This window comes from Candoia aspera, chromosome 1 (assembly GCF_035149785.1).
Source record: "Candoia aspera isolate rCanAsp1 chromosome 1, rCanAsp1.hap2, whole genome shotgun sequence".
Classification (NCBI taxonomy): Eukaryota; Metazoa; Chordata; class Lepidosauria; order Squamata; family Boidae; genus Candoia; species Candoia aspera.
In genome coordinates, this window is record NC_086153.1 from 172,942,388 (window position 1) to 172,966,741 (window position 24,354).

Consider the following 24,354-nt stretch of genomic DNA (forward strand, 5'->3'; position numbering starts at 1 on the left):
AACAGCTGTTATGGCCTTTCCCTGGAGGTAGATATCGTCATCTGCCTTCAAGATCCAGCACGTGTTCTCTTCAGTTCCCTTCAGAACCTGCCCAGAAAGTAGGTTCAAACTGCCAAGACAGTCTGCTATTGATATGGTGCCACTCGAAGAAGCATCAGAAAAAAATTCTATCTGCAGCAGAAAAAGCAAGTGGAATAAAGGAGCTTGCTAGCCACTACTCTATAAGGGTATTCTAGAGCAATGGGCATCATGCATAACCTTTCCCCTTTTATTACTGCTGCTTTCTTCATACCCACGAATGGAACAGAATCCTACCGTACTTCTGAGACACACTAACATCTGGCAGAGTGTGCTCCCTCCAGGTCTCTTTAATTAAACAATGCCATCTCATACAGTTAGGACTGGCTTATGTTTTGAAGTGAAAAAAAACAAAAAAACAAACCCAATACCATATTAGCCTTCCCCAACTTAGCACCTGAACTAAGACTCCCATCTCTGGTCCCTGGCCACATTTCAAATTATTTGTAAGATACTTGGTTGGGAAAAGCTCATCTAAAGAGAAAAAAATCCTAAAACCCTTCATTTCCAAATTTCACATTACCTAGCACACCACTGAAAGGAGCAATGCTACGTAGGGGGAAAAACCATCTGACTCTGCTTTGGCATGGATACCCCTTACATAGGACAGTAGCTACTAAAAAAAAGTTGGGTGGAAAGGGAGACTATGAAAGAAAGTGAATAGCTGTGGTGGAAACCCTTAGAGACAGGCCTATGGAATGGAGATAAAAATGTGGTTAAGGGAGATGGGCTGAGAAAGACCATCCAAAAGCTGCAACTGGTCCAGAATGTTCACAAGGTGAAAAGAAAAATAGAATTGCCTGGTCTGGGTGTTTAGGGGTGTTTCCAAGTAAAACTTTTGGCATGCATTTGTCCCACTCCATCAATAGACTATATCTATCTATCTATCTATCTATCTATCTATCTATCTATCTATCGTCTATCAGACTTACATGGCTGCCCATCTCATACAATGACTCTAGGCGGCTCACAACAATCCATAAAACAGTTAAAAACATACCCTTCCCCCAGGGGCCAGAACAAACTTCCTTATAGCTCAGCCCATCCTAGCCCAATGCTTGGGGGAAGAACCAGGGCTTCACAGCCCTCCGGAAGGCTAAAAGGGAAGGGGTCCCTCTGATCTCCGGTGGGAGGCTGTTCCAAAGGATTGGGATGGCCACCGAGAAGGCATGCCTCTGAGGTCCCATCAGATGGCAACATTTAATGGAGGGGACCTGGAGCGCACCCACTCTATGAACATAATAGGATGGGCAGATAACCTCAGGAAGAGGCGGTCCCACAAGTAACCTGGCCCTGTGCCATGTAGGGCTTTAAAGGTGATAACCAGCACCTTGAACTGCACCCAGAAAGCAACTGGAAGCCAGTGCAGCTCATACAGCAGTCATGTTACTCAAGTGAACCACAGGACACCCAAAACTGTATGTGCCACTGCATTCTGGACCAGTTGCAGCTTCCAGATTGTCTTCAAGGGCAGCCCCATGTAGAGTGCACTGCAGTAATCCAAATGGGAGGTGACTAAGGTATGGGTGACTGTGAGCAAGGCCTCCAAGTCCAGGAATGGGCGCAATTGGTGCACAGGACAGATTTGTGCAAAGGCCCCCCTGGCCACAGCTGCCACGTGCTCTTCCAGCAGGAGCCGTGAGTCCAAAAGGACCCCCAAATTGCACACCAGATCTGTGCAGGAGAGTGTTACCCTGTCCCCGTTTTATGGGGCATATAGATGCCAGCATTTCCACTTGTAACCCTCCCATATCTTTCTACCTGTCTAAGCGAAGACTGAAAAGCTGCACTACATTTATTTGGTAGTATTAGAGACCATCCACTTAAGAGCTTCCCAGATCATAAGGATTTCCAGACTAGAGGTTCCTAGTTATGCTCATTCTTAATCTTTTTACTCCTATTCTTCCATGAATAATAGGTTAACTTGTATTTTCTTGAAGATGAAAAGTGGCTGAATGTGGAGTTGACACAAATGCATGATGAATATACTTCTATGCTTTTCATATCGATCTTGAACTTATGCTACCTTCATTCTATTTTTAAAAATAATTATAACTGTCAGTATCCATATAGCCATGCTTTCTAGCTGCAAGACATTTTCAGGTGCCTTCTGGCTCAGGAGTTTATCCTCTATATCCCAAGATAATACATACTTCTTATGGAAATGTTTTTGAAGTTTAGCTTTTGCTTCTTTCATATTTGAGAAAAAAATAAATAAGAAATGTCTGCCTATTTGAAAACTCAAAGGGACTTGTAACTTGAAGTATATTTGGAATTACTTCCTGAAAGAGCAAAGAGCCCTTGCAATGCCATCACAGCCTTTTAGACAGGTAATTAGATTCAAAGTGAGCTTTGCCAAAAAAAATTATTTTGCAGAATTCGCAGGTTTTATCATTGCTATATTAATTGGGCATAATTGCCATTTGGGGTCTATATTCCATTTTGTATTTTCTAGTTGTATTATATTATTTATAAAATTTACCTGGCCATCCAACTCAACTTTGTGATTCTAGGTAGCTCATAACACAAAAACATGAAACACAATATTCCATTTTAAAAAAAAATACTGCAGTATAACTGAAGCCCATGAAACTGTCATACAGTTAAAACATCATCCACGCCTTCAGTAGAATGCTGGCTTGCAAGTAAATAATCCCCCCTTGGGAGGTGAGGTGATTCTGCTAGGGAATAAACAGAGACTGTGAAAAGAGAACTGTACAAATCATTTCACATTATTTCTCTTGGTGGCTAAAAATGTCTGTACTACTGTCTTTGTGGAAAAACACAAGGATACCAGATAGGATTGGGGTGGGGGGCAGATTTTGCAGTAATGGAGGAAAAATATATGCGTAGTACAATTAAGGAAAATGTGTTCAGATACATTTTTAAATCAAAAGGTGAGTAGCAATTATAAATCTGTATATAACATAGACATGTGTGGACTTGTTAATACTCATTTTGATAGGAAAAGACTTCAGGTCAAAATTATATTAAGATTTAGAACTTATTACCGAATATCTCTGATGAATATCAGTTCTCTAGATTTCTGTAAGATTTTTTTTTTTAAATGTCAACTGACTCAAAATAACTTTATCTAAATGTTATCATCATTAGTGCCTTTGCTTCTTGCTAACACAGGAGTATCATGCAATGAAAAGTTGTGAAGAAGTCAGAATTCAGATGTGTAAGCCCCACAGTCTTCCCTCAAAATGATTTTGGATACATTGCTGGCTGGGGAAAGCCTCTGGCTACGGAGTCTGTACATGGGTCTGGATTAGGTGAAGTCAAATAAACTCATATGACATTGAAGATATCATCCCAGGAGAAGGATGGAAAGCTCATCTGCCTGGGCAAAAGATGGTCCATCCATTTTTATGTGATGACTATTTTCACACGTGCAATCCCTCAGTGGCACCCCAGCATTTTAAAGTGATGCCTCTATTTCCATTCGGTTCTCTTCTTCCACAAGAAAACCTGTGCGATTGTTCTGAAGTCTAAAAGGCTTCTTTAGAGAAATACCATCCAGCCTTTTCTCTTCATCTTCATCAGCCACTTCCTGAGCCCAGTGGGGCATACAGTCATGTTCAGAGTTGCTCCTAACATACCCAGGCAAATTTATATGAGCATCATTCTGTCCTATGGCATTCCTGCATGCATGGCTGGAAATCAGCCTCATGCGGGAGCTGGCACCCATCTGAGCTTGACTGCTGGTGCTCTGGGTCGCATTAGTGAGGACAGAAGCATAGTGAGAATTCCCACAAGGAACAGTCCTCTTCCAGTCCATAACAAAGTTCCATTTAGCCCATGTCTTCTTGAGCTCAGCCTGGACCTAGGGGAATAGAAAATGGCCAGGTCAAAATGCCAGGAAGAAGCCACTGTTTTGAAAAGCTTATCTCATCGTCACTTGGAATTACGCTTTTCTTTTAATACTATATTGACAGCCAAATATACTCTACTCTACAACAGGAATTTATAGTTTGCTAGCATAGCACAGTGGTTAGGGTATTGGATTGGGACTAGGGAGATCCAGGTTCATGTTTCCACTCAATCAAGAAATTATCTGGATGACTTCAGATCAGTTAATATCTCTTAGCCAACAATCCCACAGAGTTATTGTTGTGGATAAATTGGAAGAGGGATATTCCTATATTTACTAACAAGTTCTTTAGAGGAAAAATGGGATATAAATGTAATAAATACATTATAAAGAAAAATAAATGAGTAGGGGACTACAACTGAATGGATGTGGAGCAGTAGTAAAGCACATATAATAGAAGAACAAGGAGCCACTCAGAACACAAGCGCTGCTGACAGAACAGCAGATCATTTTCAATTGTATCTCCACTGCCATGAGGTTAGAATTATTTTTAAGCAAAACAAAGATGTTCCAAAATAAAAGTTATATACCGGTTCTAGTTACTGTGAAAAACTACCTGTCTTCAGAAGAATAAATTTTTGCATTCTGTGTAAATATTAAGATTGATACCTAGTGCATCAGCCAGACCTCTCAACTTCCTCTCTATACCAAAAATAAATCTGAAGAGATAATTAATCAAGCGAACAGGTATACTAAACATGAGAGCTGAATCATAAGCGAGATTCTGATGCACACTTTTGCTTCCCACTCATTCTTACACTTGGCCATTCAGATAAGATGGACCATTGACCTTTTATTACTTAAATTGTTTTTTTTTCTTTTTATAAAACATAAAAAGTGCCTTAATTACAAAACATGCTACTGCCTTCCATGGCAACGTTTCATGGGTATATAATCATAAATAAATGCTATGAATCAGGGCAACCCTTATAATCTTCCTCTTGTGCAGGGAAAGTTCCAGCTGACATTAATCAAATATAGTTTGCACGATGAAACTTTGTAACTAACCAATCCCATTGGTTTAAATAAATCTACTCTAAGCATGAGTAAATTTGGATTTAACACAGTTACTGGAACCTGTACTGAACCTGTAATTATTTGCTTCTTCAGACCAGTGCATGAGTATATACAAACTGCACTGCAGAAGAGACAAATGACACGGTTGCTTCTGCTCACTGTTTTACAATTCATCTCAGGTAAATTAATATATTCTGTAGTGAAGGGGGAGGAATCATCCCTAGAGGTTCTGAAGTGAAAGGTCAAATCTAAACCTGCCTTTCCAGATACTGGGCAGAGACTAGCAAACCCTGGGGAACTCCAATGCTGAGCAACCAGTTAGGAGCAGGAAGGCAAAAACACCCCCCTACCCCCCATTGCACACCCATTATTGCTAGAAACTTACCTCTCCATTACAGTAGCAGTAGATGATGGAAACAAAAAAGCCCTGCAGAAGAAATTGAAAAAGGAATGTTATTATCATTGCCTTGAACCATAAACCAAATGAATACATTTTTTATAAATCTATATTTAGGAGTGGCTCAGATTTAGGGTTACAATTAGGAATAGGGTTAAAGTTAGGGTTAGCATTGTTATAAGGGCTAAATTAGGTTTAAAGAATTTGGATTATGAGCAGCATTAGGCATTGTGGTTATTGCAGAAGTTATAGGTAAGTTATGGTTAAGGTCAGTGTTAAGGTTTATAGTTAGTATTAATGTTAGGGTTAAGTTACAGTTAGGCTTGAGTGGTAGTGTTAGGTTTGTGTGAGGTTTAAGGTTTGTTTAGTATCAGTTTTTATGGTTAATGCCAGCATTAGGGTTGGGTTAGGGTTGGCCCAGGTTAGAGTTAAAATTAGGTTGAAAGGATTAAATAGAAGTTTTGGTTAGGTTTAGGTTTAGAGCCAGAAGTATTGTGTATAGTTAGAGTAGTGTTGGGATTAGGGTTAGCCAGACTGTAATACTAACTAAACTTAGTGTTATAGGGTTCAGTTAGTATTACAGTTTGGCTAGGTTTAAAATAGTGTTAAGATAAGGTCTGGGTTAGGATAAAAATTAGTGTTAGGGTTTATGTTTACTATTAGCAGTAGAGTTAGTATAAGTTAAGGTTAGTATCAGGTTTATGGTTAATTCTGCTGTTAGTGTTAAAAATAGTTTTAAGATTGATTTGGGAATCATGGCTTCATAATATAAATTTAACGTTTTCAATGTGTGTGTAACTGACTCCCATCACCCTGTCCACAGGGCTGGGTTTTGTTTTGTTTTGGAATGTATCAAAAATTATCACAAGCGCTTGCAAGAGATCTAAGATTGGTTTTGGCCTCCCATGTGCCCTGGGGAAACCTGACTCAAGAAATGCTCTAGTATAACGGAAGCACACAGCCTCCCTCTTCTAGGAAAGAATGTGGATTTGCAGTGTGTTACAATGAGTCCTTAGATCTGCTTAACGCCATAGCAAGGAGAGAGCTTTATCTGTAAGGGGTGTTTTCTTAAGGATATCATTCCACTCTGTCATTCTAGAAATAAGTTTATAGTAATATTCAAGGACAGTACTGATTATGGAGTGATGCAAAGGAAAATGTATGGAGGAAATGGAAGAAGAGATTCTGAAATGTAATGAAATAGGTGAATTTAATTAGCAGATTTTGATGCCGCATACTAATTGCTCCAGGGTTTGCCCGCCCCCCCACCCCCCCACCCCATTCATGCAACAGAGATTGGAAGGCGCTAAATGTTATAACATGGTCATAGTGTTGAAGCTGCATTTCATCTGCTCTGCTCCAAGGACTAAATTGTTTCATAAAGTAAGCTCAGTGCTTACTTCACATCTTTAATGCAAAAGATCTTAAGTGCAAATACCGCTAAAGAATCTCAGACTGTCACACACATACAAAAGGTATTTACAAAAGCAAACTCCAGAAATAAATATTTTTTCAGGGCTTTCTTGTGCCAATCCCTTGAGAAAACAACAGAAGGATATTGTGGAGCTTTAGAAGCTAACAGATTTCTTAAGGCATAAGATGTGAGAACTGCAGTCCATTTTGCTACAAATATATACCCACTCTTGTGGTCAAACATGAAAGATCAAAAGGTAGCTACATGTGGAGAATTATGGGAAACCTAGGGCTTACAACGGCTTCTCTTATGCAGCATCTTCAGCAAAAAGAGGAATAAGAAACACTTGGAATCATCTCTGTACCTAATCTTATCCAGAGGATTTGGGGTTGCTTTTTAGAGTTGAAGAAATGTGTGCAGACTAAATTGCATGCTTACAATATACAGTAGATCTATTTTGCTTTTTAATCATTTCCTTGCACATTGCAGCATTTTGGAATGCGCCATTCCTTTTCATCGTCAGCTATTTACTGGGTATCTCTTATTCTGCAGCAGGCAATATGGCAAAGGGCTACCTCCCGGGTTTCATAACTGAGCGTCAGAGTTGTTCACAAAGGGTAAGATAGTACCATGCCACCAGACCTGGAACGAGTTGAAGAAGAGTTCACAGTGCATCCGGATCTCCCAGCCTAATCCAGTGAATGTGTGAGGCAGGCACACAAAGACAATGTAATGCACACCAAAGACAAGGATCAGAATTAAGGTGGATTTTGCTAGTTTTCTGGAAGAGAATTAAGAGAGGGTATAGCTATGAGACTGTCCCACGCAGTATAAGATGAACATGCCATAAATTGCAATATTACCACACTCAGACCCTTTAAAGCTTCTTAGCCATAAAGGATATTTGCCAAAGGGGAATATGTAGTTTGGCCAAAGCAGAGTGACTCGTGCGGGAGCTGTACCTGGAGCACCTGCTGAGGACACAAAGGGCATGGGATCTCCCTCGAGGCCCTGAAGTCTGTACAGGTTGGCCCACCTAGACTGCAGGCCAGAGGTTTCCTATTCCTCATTTTGATGCTGTGCAGAATATTTTTGGAGTTGGTTGTTATGATGCTTGTCATTCCTCCTGTTGCTACAATCTTATGACTATCCCTCCCTGTATCCCTCCCTGCTCTTTACAGTATTGCAGAATTGAAATTAGGCCATTCAGAATGTCGCTGCTTATTTTGCTTTATCTCTGATTTTAATTATCAGATAAACATGGTTAAACACGGCTTATATCATTGCCTCATTTTCTCCCTAAGAGTAATTGGTTTACAGTATGGAACTTGGTAAAGCATATTTATCCATCCATCCCTGCAATGTCTAGCCTTAATTAACTTGAGAGCAAGACTCAAAAAATTATAACACCACACCCAAAGGTTTCTAGTTTTAATTGGGAGCTCCAGTTTACAAAGACTGGTGAACTATGAAAACACATTGTATAAAAAGCACAGGACAAGCAGCTAGTCCTGGGTGAATTTTAATTTGACTTTTCTGTTTCTGCTTGTATACAGGGAGGTGGGGGGATGTTTAATCAATGTGGCAACCTGGGATATTTTTATAAGGATTAGTTTTGGTCTACTGTTTTCAACCAGACTGTTTATTGTGATTTGACACACAGATCTTAATAGTTACATGAAAGGACTTCAAATATTTGGAAACCCTATTATGAAATAGATTTGCAATCTGTCTGCATCTCATTATATTCTGTGTGTGTGTGTGTGCGCACATGCACGCACACACACACACACATGTGTATTTCCCCACAACTCCTAGGGTTCAAAGGAACGCAGCTTGAAAAACTGTGATGTAGATTATCTAGTTCAGCCTTCTATGTGATGTCGGAAATGCAGGCAAGAGATTTTTGTCTGGCTTCTGCCTGAGAACATCCATGACAAAGGCTGCTATATTATTTTAAACAACAAGTTTTTCTTAATGTTGAATTGAAATTGATCCCCCTGTAACAGAAGCTCATTCTATATAGTCCAGACATCTGAGAAAGCAGGGAACTTGTCTTTGCCTTTTTGTACATAACCAGTCCTTCAGGACTTTTCCACAGGCAAAACATAAACACGGTATTTCCAAATGGAAGACTTCTTCAATACAAGTCAAAAGACCTTATATCTGACAAACTCAGTTCTAGTAGTGACTGCTTCTCAAAATACAACATACCTATATTGTTTCCTGACATCGTAGCCAACAGCATTAGTCTCCCAGATTTTCGTTGCCAGCACCCGCACAGTGTTCAGGAAGAGAACAAAGTTTAGCTGTAAAACAGAGTTGCATTATTCCATCGTCTCTTAAAGGTATGTCTTCTAATCAAAAGGCAACTGCTGCATTTCTTTATGCCTGGAATGTTTTGAGGACATCTTTCAACACTACCTTATATCTGGAACATAATACTCTCTGTCAAGATGACTAGGCAGCAAAGCTGAACTAGTATAAAAGTTCAGAATCTGTATCTGACCACTTCCAATGCTACCACAATTGTTTAATTTATCCCACTTACCTAGGAAGCCCTCCAATTTTTATCTAGGTTGTCAGACAGCTTCTGAATCAGACCAAACTGAGAAGCTAGTTGAAAAGTACATGGAATCAAACTATCCAAGATAGTGACAGTCACAGTCACATCTATTTAGCTGCTTCCTAGACTAATTCCTTTATTAGGTCTCTGATTTCTATATTAAACTTCCTTATAGTTAGTTGCCAAAATGCCTCTCTTCTGAACTTCACACTGATAACTGGAAGTGAGCAAAGCTAGAACAATCTTTTCCATTATGAAAAGACAAATGATGCATCATTGTACTGGAGCTGGGGAGAAAACCCAGTATTACTTACACTTCCATCTGCAGCTACTTGCAAGAAAGCAATGCCAACAGTATTGAGTTACCCTGCTGTCTGAGCCAGACCAGGAGCTGGCAAAGGGGGGCGATGGAGTCATGGGCTTCATCCCAGGAGATGGGAGACGCTCCACCTCTGTGCAATGTGCATACCCCACCAAGCAATGCACTTCGCACCTTACAGTACAGAATAATACTTTAAGAAATGCAAGATATTTTAACTGCCTCTTTTTCTTAAAGGGGAGATGTAATTTTATCTTTCAACAGGCAGTTTAAAGTGGCAGCTTTGAAAGGATGTGCAGATCAGTGTTGAAATAATTTGAACTCTCAAAAGAAGAAAAGGCAGTGCAATAACTTGGCATTTATGATAGAGAAGGAATGTTTTGTTCTCACATATCAAAAGCTGTCACAGCATCTCCTTCCTGATTGTGACACAAAATGTCATCTCCTGTTCTACAAAGTACAACAAAAAGAAAAGCACTAATGAGGGTGATTGCTCAGCTCTTTGTCAGCCAGAATGCTTTCTTGTGCAGGGACAAAACTGTCCATGGGTGCAGAAGAGGAATTAACAAATGAGAGCAAGCTCCTAGCTTAAAACAGCAATACTGTAGCCACTGAGCACATCTGATTGTCACAGAGCTAGTTTCAGCCCCCTGCTCCTTTCCCTTGAAAGACTGGTAGAAGAGAAAGGGTTTCATCTCTCAGACGTTCTTTGAAGATAAGAACATAGAAAGCTACCTTTAAGAGAAGTCAGACCATCTCACTCAGAATTATTGCCTGCCTGTTGATGTAGACTTTTTTCCAAGCCTATCTGGAACTGAACCTATGACTTGCAGGAGAAGCATCTACTCTTAACACTGAACTACAGGTCTTCCCTCTAAAGGTCATAATTACGGGATGCAACAACTTGAATGAATAGCGTAGGGACGCTCAAACTGTGAAATGTGGGTCGATAAGATGTCCTGGGTGATGCAGTGATGGGGAAATGGTTGATCTCGACCTTCTACGTCACAATCTGGGTGGTTAAAAAACAACATCCAAATGAGAAAATAGCAAATAAGGATGGTCAGGTGTCACATGGCTTACTTATGAGATGATGTGGGAAAGTGGAATGTCAAAACCCTGTTGGTCTCTCATAGTCATTAAGACTTAGGAAGAGAGTAGAGATGCTATTCTCACTTTGTTCATAACATCCTTTTGCAGTCAGTTATGGATAAACACTAGGGTTATCATTTCTGGTCTGCAAAAATATGGATGATCACTAGATGGCAAGAAAGAGTTGTCATTTTTTATATCTCTTTGCTACCATCTAGCATTCTGCAGTCCCGAAGATATACAAAGACAGTGTTCAGTGTTTACTAAAAATATGTATATGAGTAATCCTACCCCAATAGCCACTAAAATTGGAGCTTGGTATATCCATTTTATGTTTCCAGCACTAAGCTCCCAGCATCTGTGAAATCAAGAATATATTTTTAATAAACAGTCTCATTGTATATTAATTTTCTGTTAGATTCATTCTGGAGAGTGTGCTGAATGAATGTTTCAGGCTTTTAAAAAGGCTTTCAAGTTCTTTGATCATTAACAAACCAATGCAAGTTTTTAGGAGAAGAAGAAATAAATGTATCAGCTCCCATCCTCACTGTAATTCCAAGCTAATCATTCAAGAGCCCCTTAAATTAAGAAAACTAAGGCCCAATTTTCAAAATAGTAAAATAATAAAGAAACTCTTTTTCTTAGTTGCACTACTTCCAGGATGGAAGGCAGAGGGCTCAAATATTGGAATGTCCAGCTAAAGTCTGAAAAAATGTGTGTGGAGGTATGTGCGTGGTAGTGGTGGTGGTGGGGTTTAAGCCTGAGCTTAAGCACAGTTTCATTCTGAGCCCATTCACCTTACATGATTTTTGAGGGCCAGTTGCTCGTTTTATTTTAATTATTTCTAGTAAAATAAAAAGAGAAATGGCATTCAATGGACAATCTGTATTCTAAGTGAGGCTTACAACAGAACTAAAAATTCAATATTATCAACCAAAAATAGAGTACACTTGCTTAAAAGAAAGAATGTGAAAAGCCCAGGGGGGGAAATATAATAATAATAATAATAATAATAATAATAATAATAATAATAATAATAATAATAAAAGAACCCTCCTGTTGCTGCTACATCAACCAAGTGAGCTTTTCTGTGTAGGGCATCCAACAAGACAGAATATCGCAACCAATAAGCCACTCTCCCTCCTTGCCCTCTGCCTCACTTCTATTGTTGGGGGTTTCTGGAGGTGACACTCCAGTGCTTGCCTAGCCTGATATGGGAGAAGATGACCAAAGAAATCTGGATCCTGAACACTCCAAGGGATTCAGAGAGGACCATCAGCCCTGGCTCAGAAGTGAACCAGGTAAAAAGGCACAAATGATTTAAATGGAATCTGCTTCTTTATATAGATCCCCACGAGGCACATCACATCTTCCGAGGACTTGTTGCAATGGAGAAATACACCACTTCCATTTATGAAGCCAGAAAGTAGATTTCTGCCTGGCTAAAGATGCAATTTACATAAATGTTTTCTGTAGAGATATTGAAGTAATTTGAGGAATTAAACCAAACAAACCAAGAAATAGCCTTTCATCCAAAAAGTGACACCAATCTAAAATTAGTATGTGCTACTTTGGCATGGTAAACAAACATGTTCGATATTGCAGTATGGGGTAACAGAGCTTAGGTGGCTGCTCCTTGATGTAAAGTATCTCTTAATGGAAGAATTAGTGCCCTTCCCAGTTGTTTTTCATCTGAAACTTTCCCCTCTAAGCTGCTTTACATCTATCTTGAAAATATGGACTGGCACATTTGGAAGGCAAGTGCAGCAGCAGAAGGCAACTGGAAAGAAAGGGTTAAACATATGGTACAGATGGCTCAGGAGCAGAAAATCAGGACATCTTTATGAAATCTCTCAAGGAGTGTTCAGCTCACCTATTTTATTTCAAGTATTAAAAGTTGTAGCTGAAACTAGAATCACCCACAGGGGTGCATAATCTCCTCCCCTCTTCCCATCCCCCCCATTTTTAACCTCTGGAGGCTGCGGATTCAGTTCAGGGGCAATTTAAGCACATCATCTTCAGATACTTTTATTCTTAAAACCTGATCTGCAAATTACTTTTCCACGAATAAGAAAAATGTATCTGAGAAGACAGCTGGGGATTTTACAGTACATCTGTAAGAAAAGACTGTGAGACTAGAATAGACACCGTGAATAAGTCAGTATCTTTTAGAAGTGGGGTGACTATTTGAAATTGGGTGGTAAAAATGTGAGCATCCCTGTTTCACTCATAAATTGTTGGGTGTTGTTGTGGGGAAAATAAGAGGAGGAAAGAGTATTTGGTATGTTCGCCACCTTGAGTTATTTATAATAATAATAAAGGCAGGATAAAATTAAATTTAATTAATTAAATAAAATAAAATTATAAAATAAAATAAAATAAAATAAAAGCAGCCCCATTTGGATATGGGCATCCTTGTTGAGGTTGCCCCTACTCAAGTTGTTGCTTACACTGACCTGCACTACTTGGACCTAGAGATCGTGAGATATTCAATTGCCTACAACCTCAGGCAACAAAAGACAGCCATTCATGCATAGTCTAGAAGGCTGTGTCAAGAGCTGCCAGGGATGTTCAAGGAGGGAAAACATGGATTCTACTGACAGATCTATTAATGCCCTGAGTCTGGACGCGGATGGCAATCAGCTCTGCACAGATCAGGACATCACAAGAGGGGGCTCTCCCATCTCAAATATTTTCCATAAGATCATTGTGACAAATTCTTGACACACTGCAAAGAATTTCAGCTGTTGATACTCATTTGTAAAGTGTCTGATTTGCTTTACCAGCAAATCAATGTTCAGAGCAATATATCAGAATCCAAAATCATTACAAAGAAAACTGAATAAAGGAAACTAAAACAAGCCCCTAAATTCAAGCACAGCAGCATAAAGAGAAACTAGCAATCTTGAGCAGTTCTGGCAGGCACCTGGGCAAATAAAAACCTTTACTGGTTAAATTATACAAGGACTGGAAGGAGCCAATCAAATCTTTTGAAGGAGGGTGTTCCAAAGATAGGTGTTATGATAGAAAAGGCCCTGACTTACATTGTCAAAGAATTAAGCTTTGCGAAAAGGAGTTCTCTGAAGTATGTAACATGCAAACTGCCTTGTATTTCAAAGGAAAGAGGAAGAACCCTAAATTGAAACTGGAAATGCATAGATGCTCAATATAGCCACACACAATAAAACTGAAAGGATATGAGAGGTTTTTTTAGGTACACCAGGTATCTCCTAGATGATCATCCTCTATTTACCAAGATGAGTATGTTGGTTTTTTTCTTTCAGAAAATGTTACCCAAGTCCCTCTGCAACCCATGCTTGGCTGTGAGTTCTGTGACAGGTGATTTACACTGATGGAAAGTGTAAGCAGCACCAGAGACCCTGAAATGAGTAGCATTTAGTTTAAACCTCAGCAATTAACACACCAATGAGGAAGAACCTCAGCAAGAAAATGTCCCTTTTCCTTCATATCAAGGAAAGAGAGGGTGTATCTAGCAGTTACAAACTATGTGGCATTTTATTAGGGCTAAAACAGACAAAGCATTGTTAGTTGTTATTTAAGGTTCTTTTTCATCACATTAATTGTGAGAACTATTATTTCCAGAAGAGGAAATAATTTATAATTTTTCAGTTCCACTCTCTGTTGATACCACAGCAGCACTGCCATGATCCCACAGTGATCTGAAATCGTATTTAAAAAGTGTGGTTCCCAGCAGAAAAGAAGGTTAATTGTTCCTCTTAAATACCTCTGCATAGGGAAGCCTTCTATTTTTGTCTGTCTGGAGAACTCTCAACTTCAGGAAAGGAATTTGGGGGCTCAAAGAAGACCTACTATCTACAAATGTCCTGGGCAAAGTTGAGAAAATAGGATATCGCTTCAGTTACTTAGAATTCCCAATGTTCAACAATATAGGAATGATCACATTTTTCTTTATGTGCTCTCATTTTACAGAGCTACTTACATGTTCCAGTTCAACCCTGGAGCTGCTCTCTGCAAAGAGCTCTTTCAGTGTGAAAGCAATGTGAGCTCTTTTTGTATAGGTAGGTGTACCTCATTAAATCTTCCTAACATTTCCCCCATCTCGTTTCTCCCTCTCAACAAGCTACTAGAACTGAGAGGGAGAATTTAACATCTGTTCAAAAAAAGAATTTTGGTGATCCTGGAAGTTTGCTTGTTACTTTGTGTTATTTTATTTTGTCCTGATTAAAGCATTCAGTTCTACAAGCTGTTCTGCTACAACGTAATGAAAGGAAGCAGCTGTAGCAAACAGCTGTTGGCATTTCAGAACTCCAAGGAGCATTACTTTTCTACAGCAACATTAAAACTAAGGTAAGAAGAGAGAACAACACTGATGTGCAGCAAGGCTTAAAGCTGGCTTCCTTCTAGTTCTCTGAATTTATGACGAGTCTCAGTGTTCTTCCTCCTAAGGTCAAGTCCAAGTTATCTTGAAATCAGAGTTTATCAATAATCTAGCTTTAGGGGGTGGGTACACTGAGCCTCTGAGAGTTTCTACCTGACAAAGATTGGGCAGGTGATTTTTGGGGTAGCAGGAAGATGTCATAAGGGAAATTTTCAACTATGAAATGTCTATCTATTGTGCAACTAATAAACCCACTGAGGAAAATGGCTGGCCATCCAACAGCAATAAATGTACACAAGCTCCTACTGAGAAGCTGAGATGCTTGCCCAAAGCTACAGTACCTTAGTCTAGAAAGAAAAGGCTGAGGCTTGACTCCAATCCTCACCGTCCTATAAGCTGGATCTGTTTGTGCAGGTAATTCTTTGGGCTAAACCTGAGACACAATGAATGCAGCTGAGTTTACTTACTCATTACCCTAATCCTTATTAACATTAATACCAATGTTAATATTAATTACTGGGATGGGAGAAGAATATCTTTTACCTCACACGTACTAGAGAGGAGAGAACAGAACCCTCCTCCTTCCTGCATCTCTGTTCTTCACTGCTTCAAGCATCTTTCCCTCCAATGTAGCTCTTTCCTACAGTCAGAAATGGTCTGGAATTAAAAAGGCTGAAGCCACAGAGCCTGAGAAGGTAAGATGGAGAAGAGGCTTTGTTCCCTTCTTCAATATACTCTGTTGGAGTAAAACTTAGGTGTTAGATATAAACGTGGCAGAGTCATGAAGATGGCTGCTTTCCTGCTGTGAGGGACCTGGCAAGGAAGAACATGTAGAGCCTGGAAAGGGTGGGAACTGGAAGGTCTATATTGTAAACAAAGGCCAAGTGCAACCATCAACAGGTCAATGTGAGAAACGGTTTCTACAGGTTGCTTATATCTACAGTCTTATCTGCTGAAGACTGGTCCTTGAATTCTTCAAGTTCCAGAGAGAGGGGTATAGCTGCAGCCTGGGGGCTATCTCTTGATGCCTTCTCGGCATTAACTTTGCACAGAACCCTTGGACAGAGGCTCAGAGCATTCATTTTCCTCCTCATGCCTCCAGCTGGAAAAAAATTATTTTGATGTTTAGGGTGTATGAATCTTTTAAAGGATGAAATGGGCACCTCAAGCCAGTGCAAGGCTTACACCACTCATTTTGTCCTTTAATCCGCTCAGCATAAAAGCATGTGCCTCTTCCAGGGTGCTCTGAGGTACAGAGAGGATAACAAGAAAACCGTGTTTGTAGGCTGCTCACAGTTTAAGCCGTGCCACCACCACCTCAAATTTAGAATATGTCTATATGAGATATAATACTCCTAAGACAGAAGATGGACCTACATGAAAAACTGCATTCATTATAATCTTCCCACACAGCCTTTTCCTCTTTTCTTCCATCTGTCTGGCATAACTTCTGTTATGAAAACTGTTTTTCTCTACATTGGCATCATTTTTAAAAGAAATGAACTTTGAGCAACCCGAATTCTTTGAAAATCAGATTGTCTTTAGAATCAAGATGAGATAGATGGGTGTCTAGAAACCAATTGAGTTTTCTTCTGCTTTTTGCTCAACATAGTTACGTAGTGTAAAAGAACAAAACTCCTTTCCGTATAACTGAGTTATAGGAAAAGAGAGATTGTCCCCAGCATCCACAAAGAGCATGAAGCTAATAATTGTCCATAGTAAGATCAAACACACAACTTTGATTCTTCTAGCATTTCAGAAGTTTACTCCCCTCACCCTCCACAAGTAACACATCATTAGGACAAGGCCAGGATGTCATAATTTAAAAATCCATTTAATCGCGAAGGGGCAGATAAATATTGTTTGTTGTATCTCTCTTTTTAGCCGGGCACAATTGTGTCACTATCAGAGCTTTAGCAGTGGCGCTTTCCTTGCCTCACAAATGTTGAAAACAAAAAAGCTTCTCCTACAAAATCTTGGTGTTGCCCCAGCTGGAAAAGTCCTCTCCCTATGACAGTGCCAGATAGGAGACAGAAAAACAGACAGCTGGTGGTGGCACTTTACTAGGAGCTTCCTCCTCTTTAGGGTGAGGGGATATGGGTGGTGGTGGTGGACGGACAAAGAGGTGCTAAGCTCCAGTCCTGGTGGCAACCTGGCAGTATAAGGCCTTTTTTCTCAAGGAGACAAAAGGCAGTGAGAATATCTAAACTGCTCATTTCAGATTTGTTTCTGAAGCTTTTGCAGCTGATACATAAGAAAATAATATTGTGGAAAATAGCTGTTTGCAAAGAATATGCAAGCATAGCCTGATATATGACAAAGAATGGATTATCTTTCCACACATGTTTTTCAATTGCATTTTCCTTCCTGAAAGAAATCTATCTTAACAGGAGTCCATCCATTTTAACATCTAAAGAATTTTTAGAAAACTGCATATTCCTAACTTTTTCTCCTGATAACTGTTTTGGTAATTCTGCTAATAAGCCAAATCCTTAAAGACGGAAAGTGAGAACTGAGAAATATGAAACATTTCTAAAGTACTATTCCACTGGAAGAAGTATGACATGTATTTGCTTATCTTGAAAGCAGTGGTGTTAGAACAGTCTAAGGGCAGAGAATGCAATCACTTATCTGAAACTAAGCAGTCATCACGGCCTTAGATGGTGAGGCTACCTAGAAATGGGCAATGCACCTGCCTTCAGTTACATAATTTATGTGCAATAAATGAGTAGATTTGGTTTCCATAGTGCTTAATTCTGTCTTGTTTGCACCTTTTGTAGCCAGTCTTTAAAATTGTTTTGATGCTATTCTTGGTACTGTTTTTGTAGAAGGATCTTGAGAACATGATCTAGTCAAATTAGTTTCAGCTGATGAGGCCTGGGGATATGGACAAGATGTTTGGAGGGGGTTATTAAACTGCCAGTATTTTTTATCCATGCTTATTCCAGTAACTTTCACTAAGCCGGATAGGACTGACTGGATGGACCAGATAAACGCTGTTTTCTAATGTGGAATGGTCCAGCTGCTTTGAAACTGGTAACATGTTACCACACTTAAGAAATTCTGGACTATAACAACTATTATCCAATCTCAAGTTTCTCCTTCCAAGTACTTTTTACGGAAGCAAATAATATGGATTCATCAAATTTCTTATCTAGGCTTGGTACCAAAATAGCCTGGATTTCTCTGATAGAAGATCTCTAGTGAGAAGTAGGTAAGGGCACAGCAGTCTTGAAGATTCTCCCTGATCTATCACCAGCTTTGATGACTCTGTCCATAGTGTCCTGGTAGCATGGTTAGTGAGCTGTGTGTGAAGGCAGGACCACAATTATTCCACTTTGACCTTTAAGAGATAGTTTCAAAAGGCAGAATAAAGGAGTGTTTTAAACAGATTCTACAGAACTTGTGTTTTTGGGTTCCTGTGACATTCCAACCTATGACCCAGGCATGGAATCCAACCCACAGTGCAGAAGTCCAGTTAGAGTATCCCTAAACTGCATGACTGCCTAGCCTCTGCTTGAACAGTTTCACTGAAGGGGAACCCCTTATTCCTCTGGATAATTGGTTCTTCTGTTGGTCCCCTTACTATTAGGAATTTTCCTCTACATTCAGTTAGAGCATTCAGAGGAATCTGTTTCTTAACTTAAATCTTTTATTGGCTTCGGAGCCATCTAGAGTCACAGGAATGTAATATAATATAAAGTTACATACTGTATAAATAAACCCACACATTCCATATTCCACACCCCAGAAATCATCTATGTAACATCTCTTCAGGTACTTGAAGACAGCTATCATATACCTTTCAGACTTATCTTTCCAAGACTAAGCATTCCTCATTCTTTCATTCTCTTCATGATTTTCTCTCTGGTCCTCAGATCATCCTCACTGTCCTCCTCAAAACCTTTTCCAGTTTGACTGAATCTTTCTTCAAGTGCAATGCCCAGAACAGGACACAATACTTGAAGTGGGTGTGACCAGTGCAGAGTGAAGTAGAATTGTTATTTGCCATAATTTAGAAATTGTACTTGTGGATGCAGCCTAAATTGTTTGTCTTTTCTGCAGTTACATCACATTGCTGAGTCATATTCAGTTTCCCAATCAAGCAGAATTCCAAGAACTTTTTCACAAGTACTGTTTCCGTGCCAATTATTCCCCATCTTGCAAATACACATTTGCTTTCGGTTTCTGTTTCCTAAATGAATATTCATTCATTTTTCTTGCTCCAGTGTTGACACTTCAAGTTCAGATAGCTTTGGAGGCTCAAAGTATTGTGTATCAGCTATGGGTGATTCATCAATCAGCCACTGCCAATACTGGATAGGAGTAACTTAGACATGGTAAATTGTGCTGTAGTCAGTTCCAGGCTGAATCACTGTAATGCATGATTTTCATGATGTGCAAAAAGGTGATCTATAAGCTTCAGTGGGGCAGCATTAGCTGCTAGAATCCTGACTAGTTCAGCTAGAATTATTAACAGTACATTTCTTTCTTGAATAATTGCATCAACAACTTCCAAGGGACCCAGATATTTGATGGAGCATTTTTAACTCCCTCTGCTAGTCCATGTCTGAAGATAGAAGCTCTCCCTGGATATCCTTTTTAACAGTGATATACTACAAAGGAGAAATAAAGGTGGTGTTTTTTTTTTGTAGTGGCACCCAACTTTGAAATGCTGTTCTTTCAATCTTCTATCCAAGGCTGAACTCCACATCTAGAGACTTGCAGTCAGGTGGTAGGAAAGGCATATAGTATCCAGTTAATTGTTCTCACCCCCCCCCCACCCAAAAACCCACTAAGAAATCACATGGATGGAATATAGAAGAGAATAGGAGCCAAAACCTACTGGTAAACCTAGATCCCAAGATCTAGATCGAGATTATAAACTTCAGCAGACCAATATTTCAAGAGCCAAGCATCAAACTATCAAGAGAAACTATTTACAGCATGATAGCTGAATCTCAGCATATGTCATCAAGTCTTTGAATTGCATTATAGCATTCACTTCTCTTGGCCTATATTGTGATAGATGAAATAGATGATAGCGAGGCAGGTAGACCTTAGTATTTTATTGTGGCCATGTACAAGAGAGAAACTGACTGTTGTTACAGAAAACAGCTAAACTAAAGCCATAATAAATTTTGAGTGACCAAAGGAAGACAAACACAGCTTGGTAACAGCCACAAAGAGCTGATCGTCTCAAGATGATCAAACAGGAAGTGGTCTAGGACAGCAGGTACCTGGAAAGACAAAGCAGCAGATTCTGACAATTATTTATTTTATTTTTATCCCGCCTTTATTATTTTTATAAATAACTCAAGGCGGCAAACATACGTAATACTCCTTCTTCCTCCTATTTTCCCCACAACAACAACCCCATGAGGTGAGTCGGGCTGAGAGACAGTGACTGGCCCAAGGTCACCCGGCCGGCTTTCATGCCTCAGGCGGAACTAGAACTCTCAGTCTCCTGGTTTCTAGCCCAGCACTTTACCACTAGGCCAAACTGGCTATAATAGTTTAACATGAGACTTCAATGAAAAGAAGAAGTATGTATCCAGAGGCAAAGCTCTTGAATAGTGCCGTGCCCCTGGATACATAACAATAACATGAATGTTATAAAAGGAGGCTGGAACCAAGAAGCTAGATGGAAGTCTTCTAACATGGGTCATCCATCTGCTGCACAGCATCTTCCCCAAGATGCCAGAGCAGAGCCTGTTAGCCTCATTGTGTAAATGGTATGCAAGATTGTATGCATGAGGGAATGAATGTGAACTGTAACGGAAATTGCTTAAATAAGCCATATATATTTTTGCTGTTTGATTTTGTCTGTAAGGTTTCATATCTACTGTTGGACAAGAGCCCAAATCTCTTAGAATTCCACCCTGAGTGCAGCCATACCTTCATCCTGTAAAAAGCAAGGATGCTCAGGTTAGAATGCCCTCAAATTTTTATAACACTGCCATCTATAATTTACCACAAAAATATAACTAAACACTATATGCAGAAGACATTAATATCTGACAATAGTGAGACTATAGTCTACTCAGCCACAAGTTAGCACCTAACTTTATAGACAGGATTTAACAATTGGATTGTGATATTTGGATTTTGGCGCTCCAGAAAATTACATTTGTCAGGGTATCCAGGAACATTCTATCTGAGGAAATGTTACGGTATTATGTTTATCCTTATAAAAGGCACAATAAAGCACTATGTCCATCTGTCTTTCAATAGTACCTGAGTTACAAAGACATGTTCTATTACTGTGGGGATGTTTCTGAATCTGCCTTCCAGTACGCTGGATACCCTTATAGGTAGCTGAAATGGAGTCTGGTTTGGCAACATTAAAAAAGGAGCCAGGGGTTGGTTGATTGGTTGGTTGGTTTATTTGTCAAATTTTTATCACCGCCCATCTCCCCCATAAGGAGGGACGCTGGGCAGTTTAGCCACAAGAACTTGAATTAGAGCTGGGATGTACAAGAAATGACAGGACAGCTACAATGCTCCTTTGGGCAGTCCATGTAACATAAGCAGTATGTACACCTGCCAGTTAAGTGAAAAACCACCCCTAGATTTTTAAAATCTGCTGCTGTCTGAACCCTCTGCAGTAATAGCAATTGGGACTTAAACAAACAAGGAACAAGCCACTGAGCTCTAATTAATAAGATTTAATAAGAAAAAGGTTAAAGGAACAGCACAAAAACACCAATTAGTATGTTTGCTTTCAAATACAGTATGCTCTATATATAGGCAAATCAAAGCATGTTTTTGTAAAAGGGAGGAAGCCTGTCTCTCCTGAGGAGGAGGCCAGCCGATACCTGGACACTGCTTACACAATGGCTTCTGGCCTCTTTATTAGTGTAAGAATTTTACTGCAGCTTTGTCTCTGTGCTGTTCACTAATTATCCAGGCAGCCTTTTTAACTTTTTAGAGAAAAATGTCATCTTTGATTTATCAAAATTATTTATCCATTACATGCTGTAGACAACCCCGCGCTGCTTGTCAAAGCTGGCCAGCCTGGGAGACCTGGTTGCTGGGTGGCTTCAAACGAGTGCCACGTGATTGCATACAGTGTGTGTGTGTGTGCACTGAAGCCAGCCACCCTTGGAGCCCCATCCCACACATTGAAGACCTTCTGGACTAAGCAACTAAGCCAATTGTTGCAAACAATTCTGAAGCGATCCTTTACATGGTGACCTGTTTCAATGAACACAGCTGAAACCAAACATATTCTGAAAATATGTAAGCTTAAAGATCTGTCCAGAGTTTTGAAAAGCAGTGTGTAAGAATAATTTTTAAAAACCTACGCATCTCTAAATTAAATTCTGTAAACATACATTCATAGTAATTACTGTTCTTACATTTGCCCACCAGTGTCAGTGACAGACCTCAAATAAACTGTGCGGCTGCGTGGAAAGTAACTCAACAAAGCAGCTGAAGAAAGGTACGTCTAATGATAATGGATGCTCACCTTTGACTAAATAAATACCAGCTGCCCACTATCCACCACAGAACACAGTATCTTCCGGAAAGGTCTCAACCAAGACACAGAGGATGCCAAACAATTAGAATCTTTTGCAGCCTTGGAAGCAGCATTAAAAATTACGGGACTTACCATGGAGACCCAAAAAGCATAAGGCAGACAATACCACAGCCCAGAAGAATACAGAAATAGAACCAGTTCAAAGCAGAAGACAGTGCAGCCCTCAAAACCCTAAAGAAGGACCAAACCATCACTATCCTCCCAGCAAACAAAGGCTAAACCACTGTTATCACAGACAGAACACAGTGCATACAGAAAGCTGAAGAACTACCGAGGAACAAAGAAACCTACATCCCAGTAAATGCCAACCGAATATAGAAACTGGGTAACCAAATGTGAGGATCGTGGGTTCAGATATCCCAACAGTAAGAAATCTCTCTGGAAACAGTCAGGTCTCAGTAAAGTATTTCCTTTATTGAAAGATACAGTTCCAGCTCCATCCACATCTAAAGACTCAAGTGAATGAGGTTCCCCAATCCCTTCCTTTTACTAGCCCCAGGTTCCCACCTTCATTTGAAACTGAATATTTACAACTGCTATTGGTTCTACAACATGGTTCCCAGCCACATTCTTCAGTGTCCGTTTGTTGATAAGGAGTTAGCCACAACACTCTAGAGTCGGCTTGCTGGGTCACTCGGTGATGTCTCTGCTTTTCACACAGCAATCAACTCTCCCCCTCCCTCCTTTACAACCCATGACAGAGGAGAAGGCCCAGAAGGGCTTTTATGGCTTCTGAGGCCAAACCTCTGGCACCAAATCAAGAAAACTCTCAACAACCTCACCAAGACAGGTAAAATTACAAAAGAACAGTGGTGGATGAAAAGCAATGGACCTGTCCTTCCATTCTTCTATGGATGCCCAAAAATAAAGAAGCCCAACTTACCACTTTGTCCAATTGTATCATTACCAGGGACCTCAACTTATAACATAGCCAGAGAACTCACAAAAAAGCTTGGCCATCTCATAGTGGGGAAGACAGAATCCATTGCAGAAGCACTGTACAACACACCCAACCTAACCAAATACATTAAGATAGAAATACCCAAACTCATGGAACTCATCAACCTTTGCTTCACTGCCTACTTTCAGTTTGATGGACAAATATACCAACACATCAGAGGAACACCCCTGGGATCACCGCTCTCAGGATTCATAGCAGAGATTGTGATGTAGCACCTAGAAGCTAGAAAGGCAGGAAATTATGCTACCACTGTCTTTCCTGGATAGGGAGATGCCCCATCTCATATGAAATCTGAAATCTGCCTTTCCTAGGAACATGCTTTTAAAGAAATGATTCCAGAGTTTCCTTTTAGCCAGGGCTACCCAGCACAAGCTGTTTTGGAATGTATGGGGCTGGTAGAAACCCAAACACTAGAATAGGAAAAAATAAAGGATTTTAATAAGGTGACAAAGGAAGTCAATCGCAAGTCTGAAGGTGCCTAGATCCACTATAAGAGGGCATAGAGGTTTTGGACTCTGTGGACCCTGTCCTTTCCCCTACTCTTGGGAAACCAATAATTGAGGTGATTGTTCTTCCAATGAGTTAGCCTTCAAGATGGAGGTGGCTTTTCTGCTCATGAACCTGGATCTCCCACTCTGGCCACAGAAAAGAAGTCTGCATCCTAACAGCGTGGTCTAGCTCTGTATCTTCCCAGCAAGCACAGTTCTTTGTCCTCATCAATCCCTATTAG

The 24,354-nt window shown here is 40.0% G+C and overlaps 1 protein-coding gene across 1 annotated transcript in view; it reads right to left on the reverse strand.

Annotated features, from left to right (window-relative positions):
* Positions 1 to 2,666: 2,666 nt before the first annotated feature.
* Positions 2,667 to 24,354, reverse strand: part of PTH2R (parathyroid hormone 2 receptor) — a 42,751-nt gene continuing 21,063 nt past the window's right edge. The window contains exons 9-13 of the mRNA XM_063291695.1: positions 11,052 to 11,118; positions 8,998 to 9,092; positions 7,426 to 7,564; positions 5,358 to 5,399; positions 2,667 to 3,907 (exon numbers count right to left, since the gene is read on the reverse strand). Of these exons, the coding sequence (XP_063147765.1) occupies positions 3,503 to 3,907; positions 5,358 to 5,399; positions 7,426 to 7,564; positions 8,998 to 9,092; positions 11,052 to 11,118 (748 nt within the window). The 3' untranslated portion in view covers positions 2,667 to 3,502. The remainder of the gene's footprint in view (positions 3,908 to 5,357; positions 5,400 to 7,425; positions 7,565 to 8,997; positions 9,093 to 11,051; positions 11,119 to 24,354) is intronic.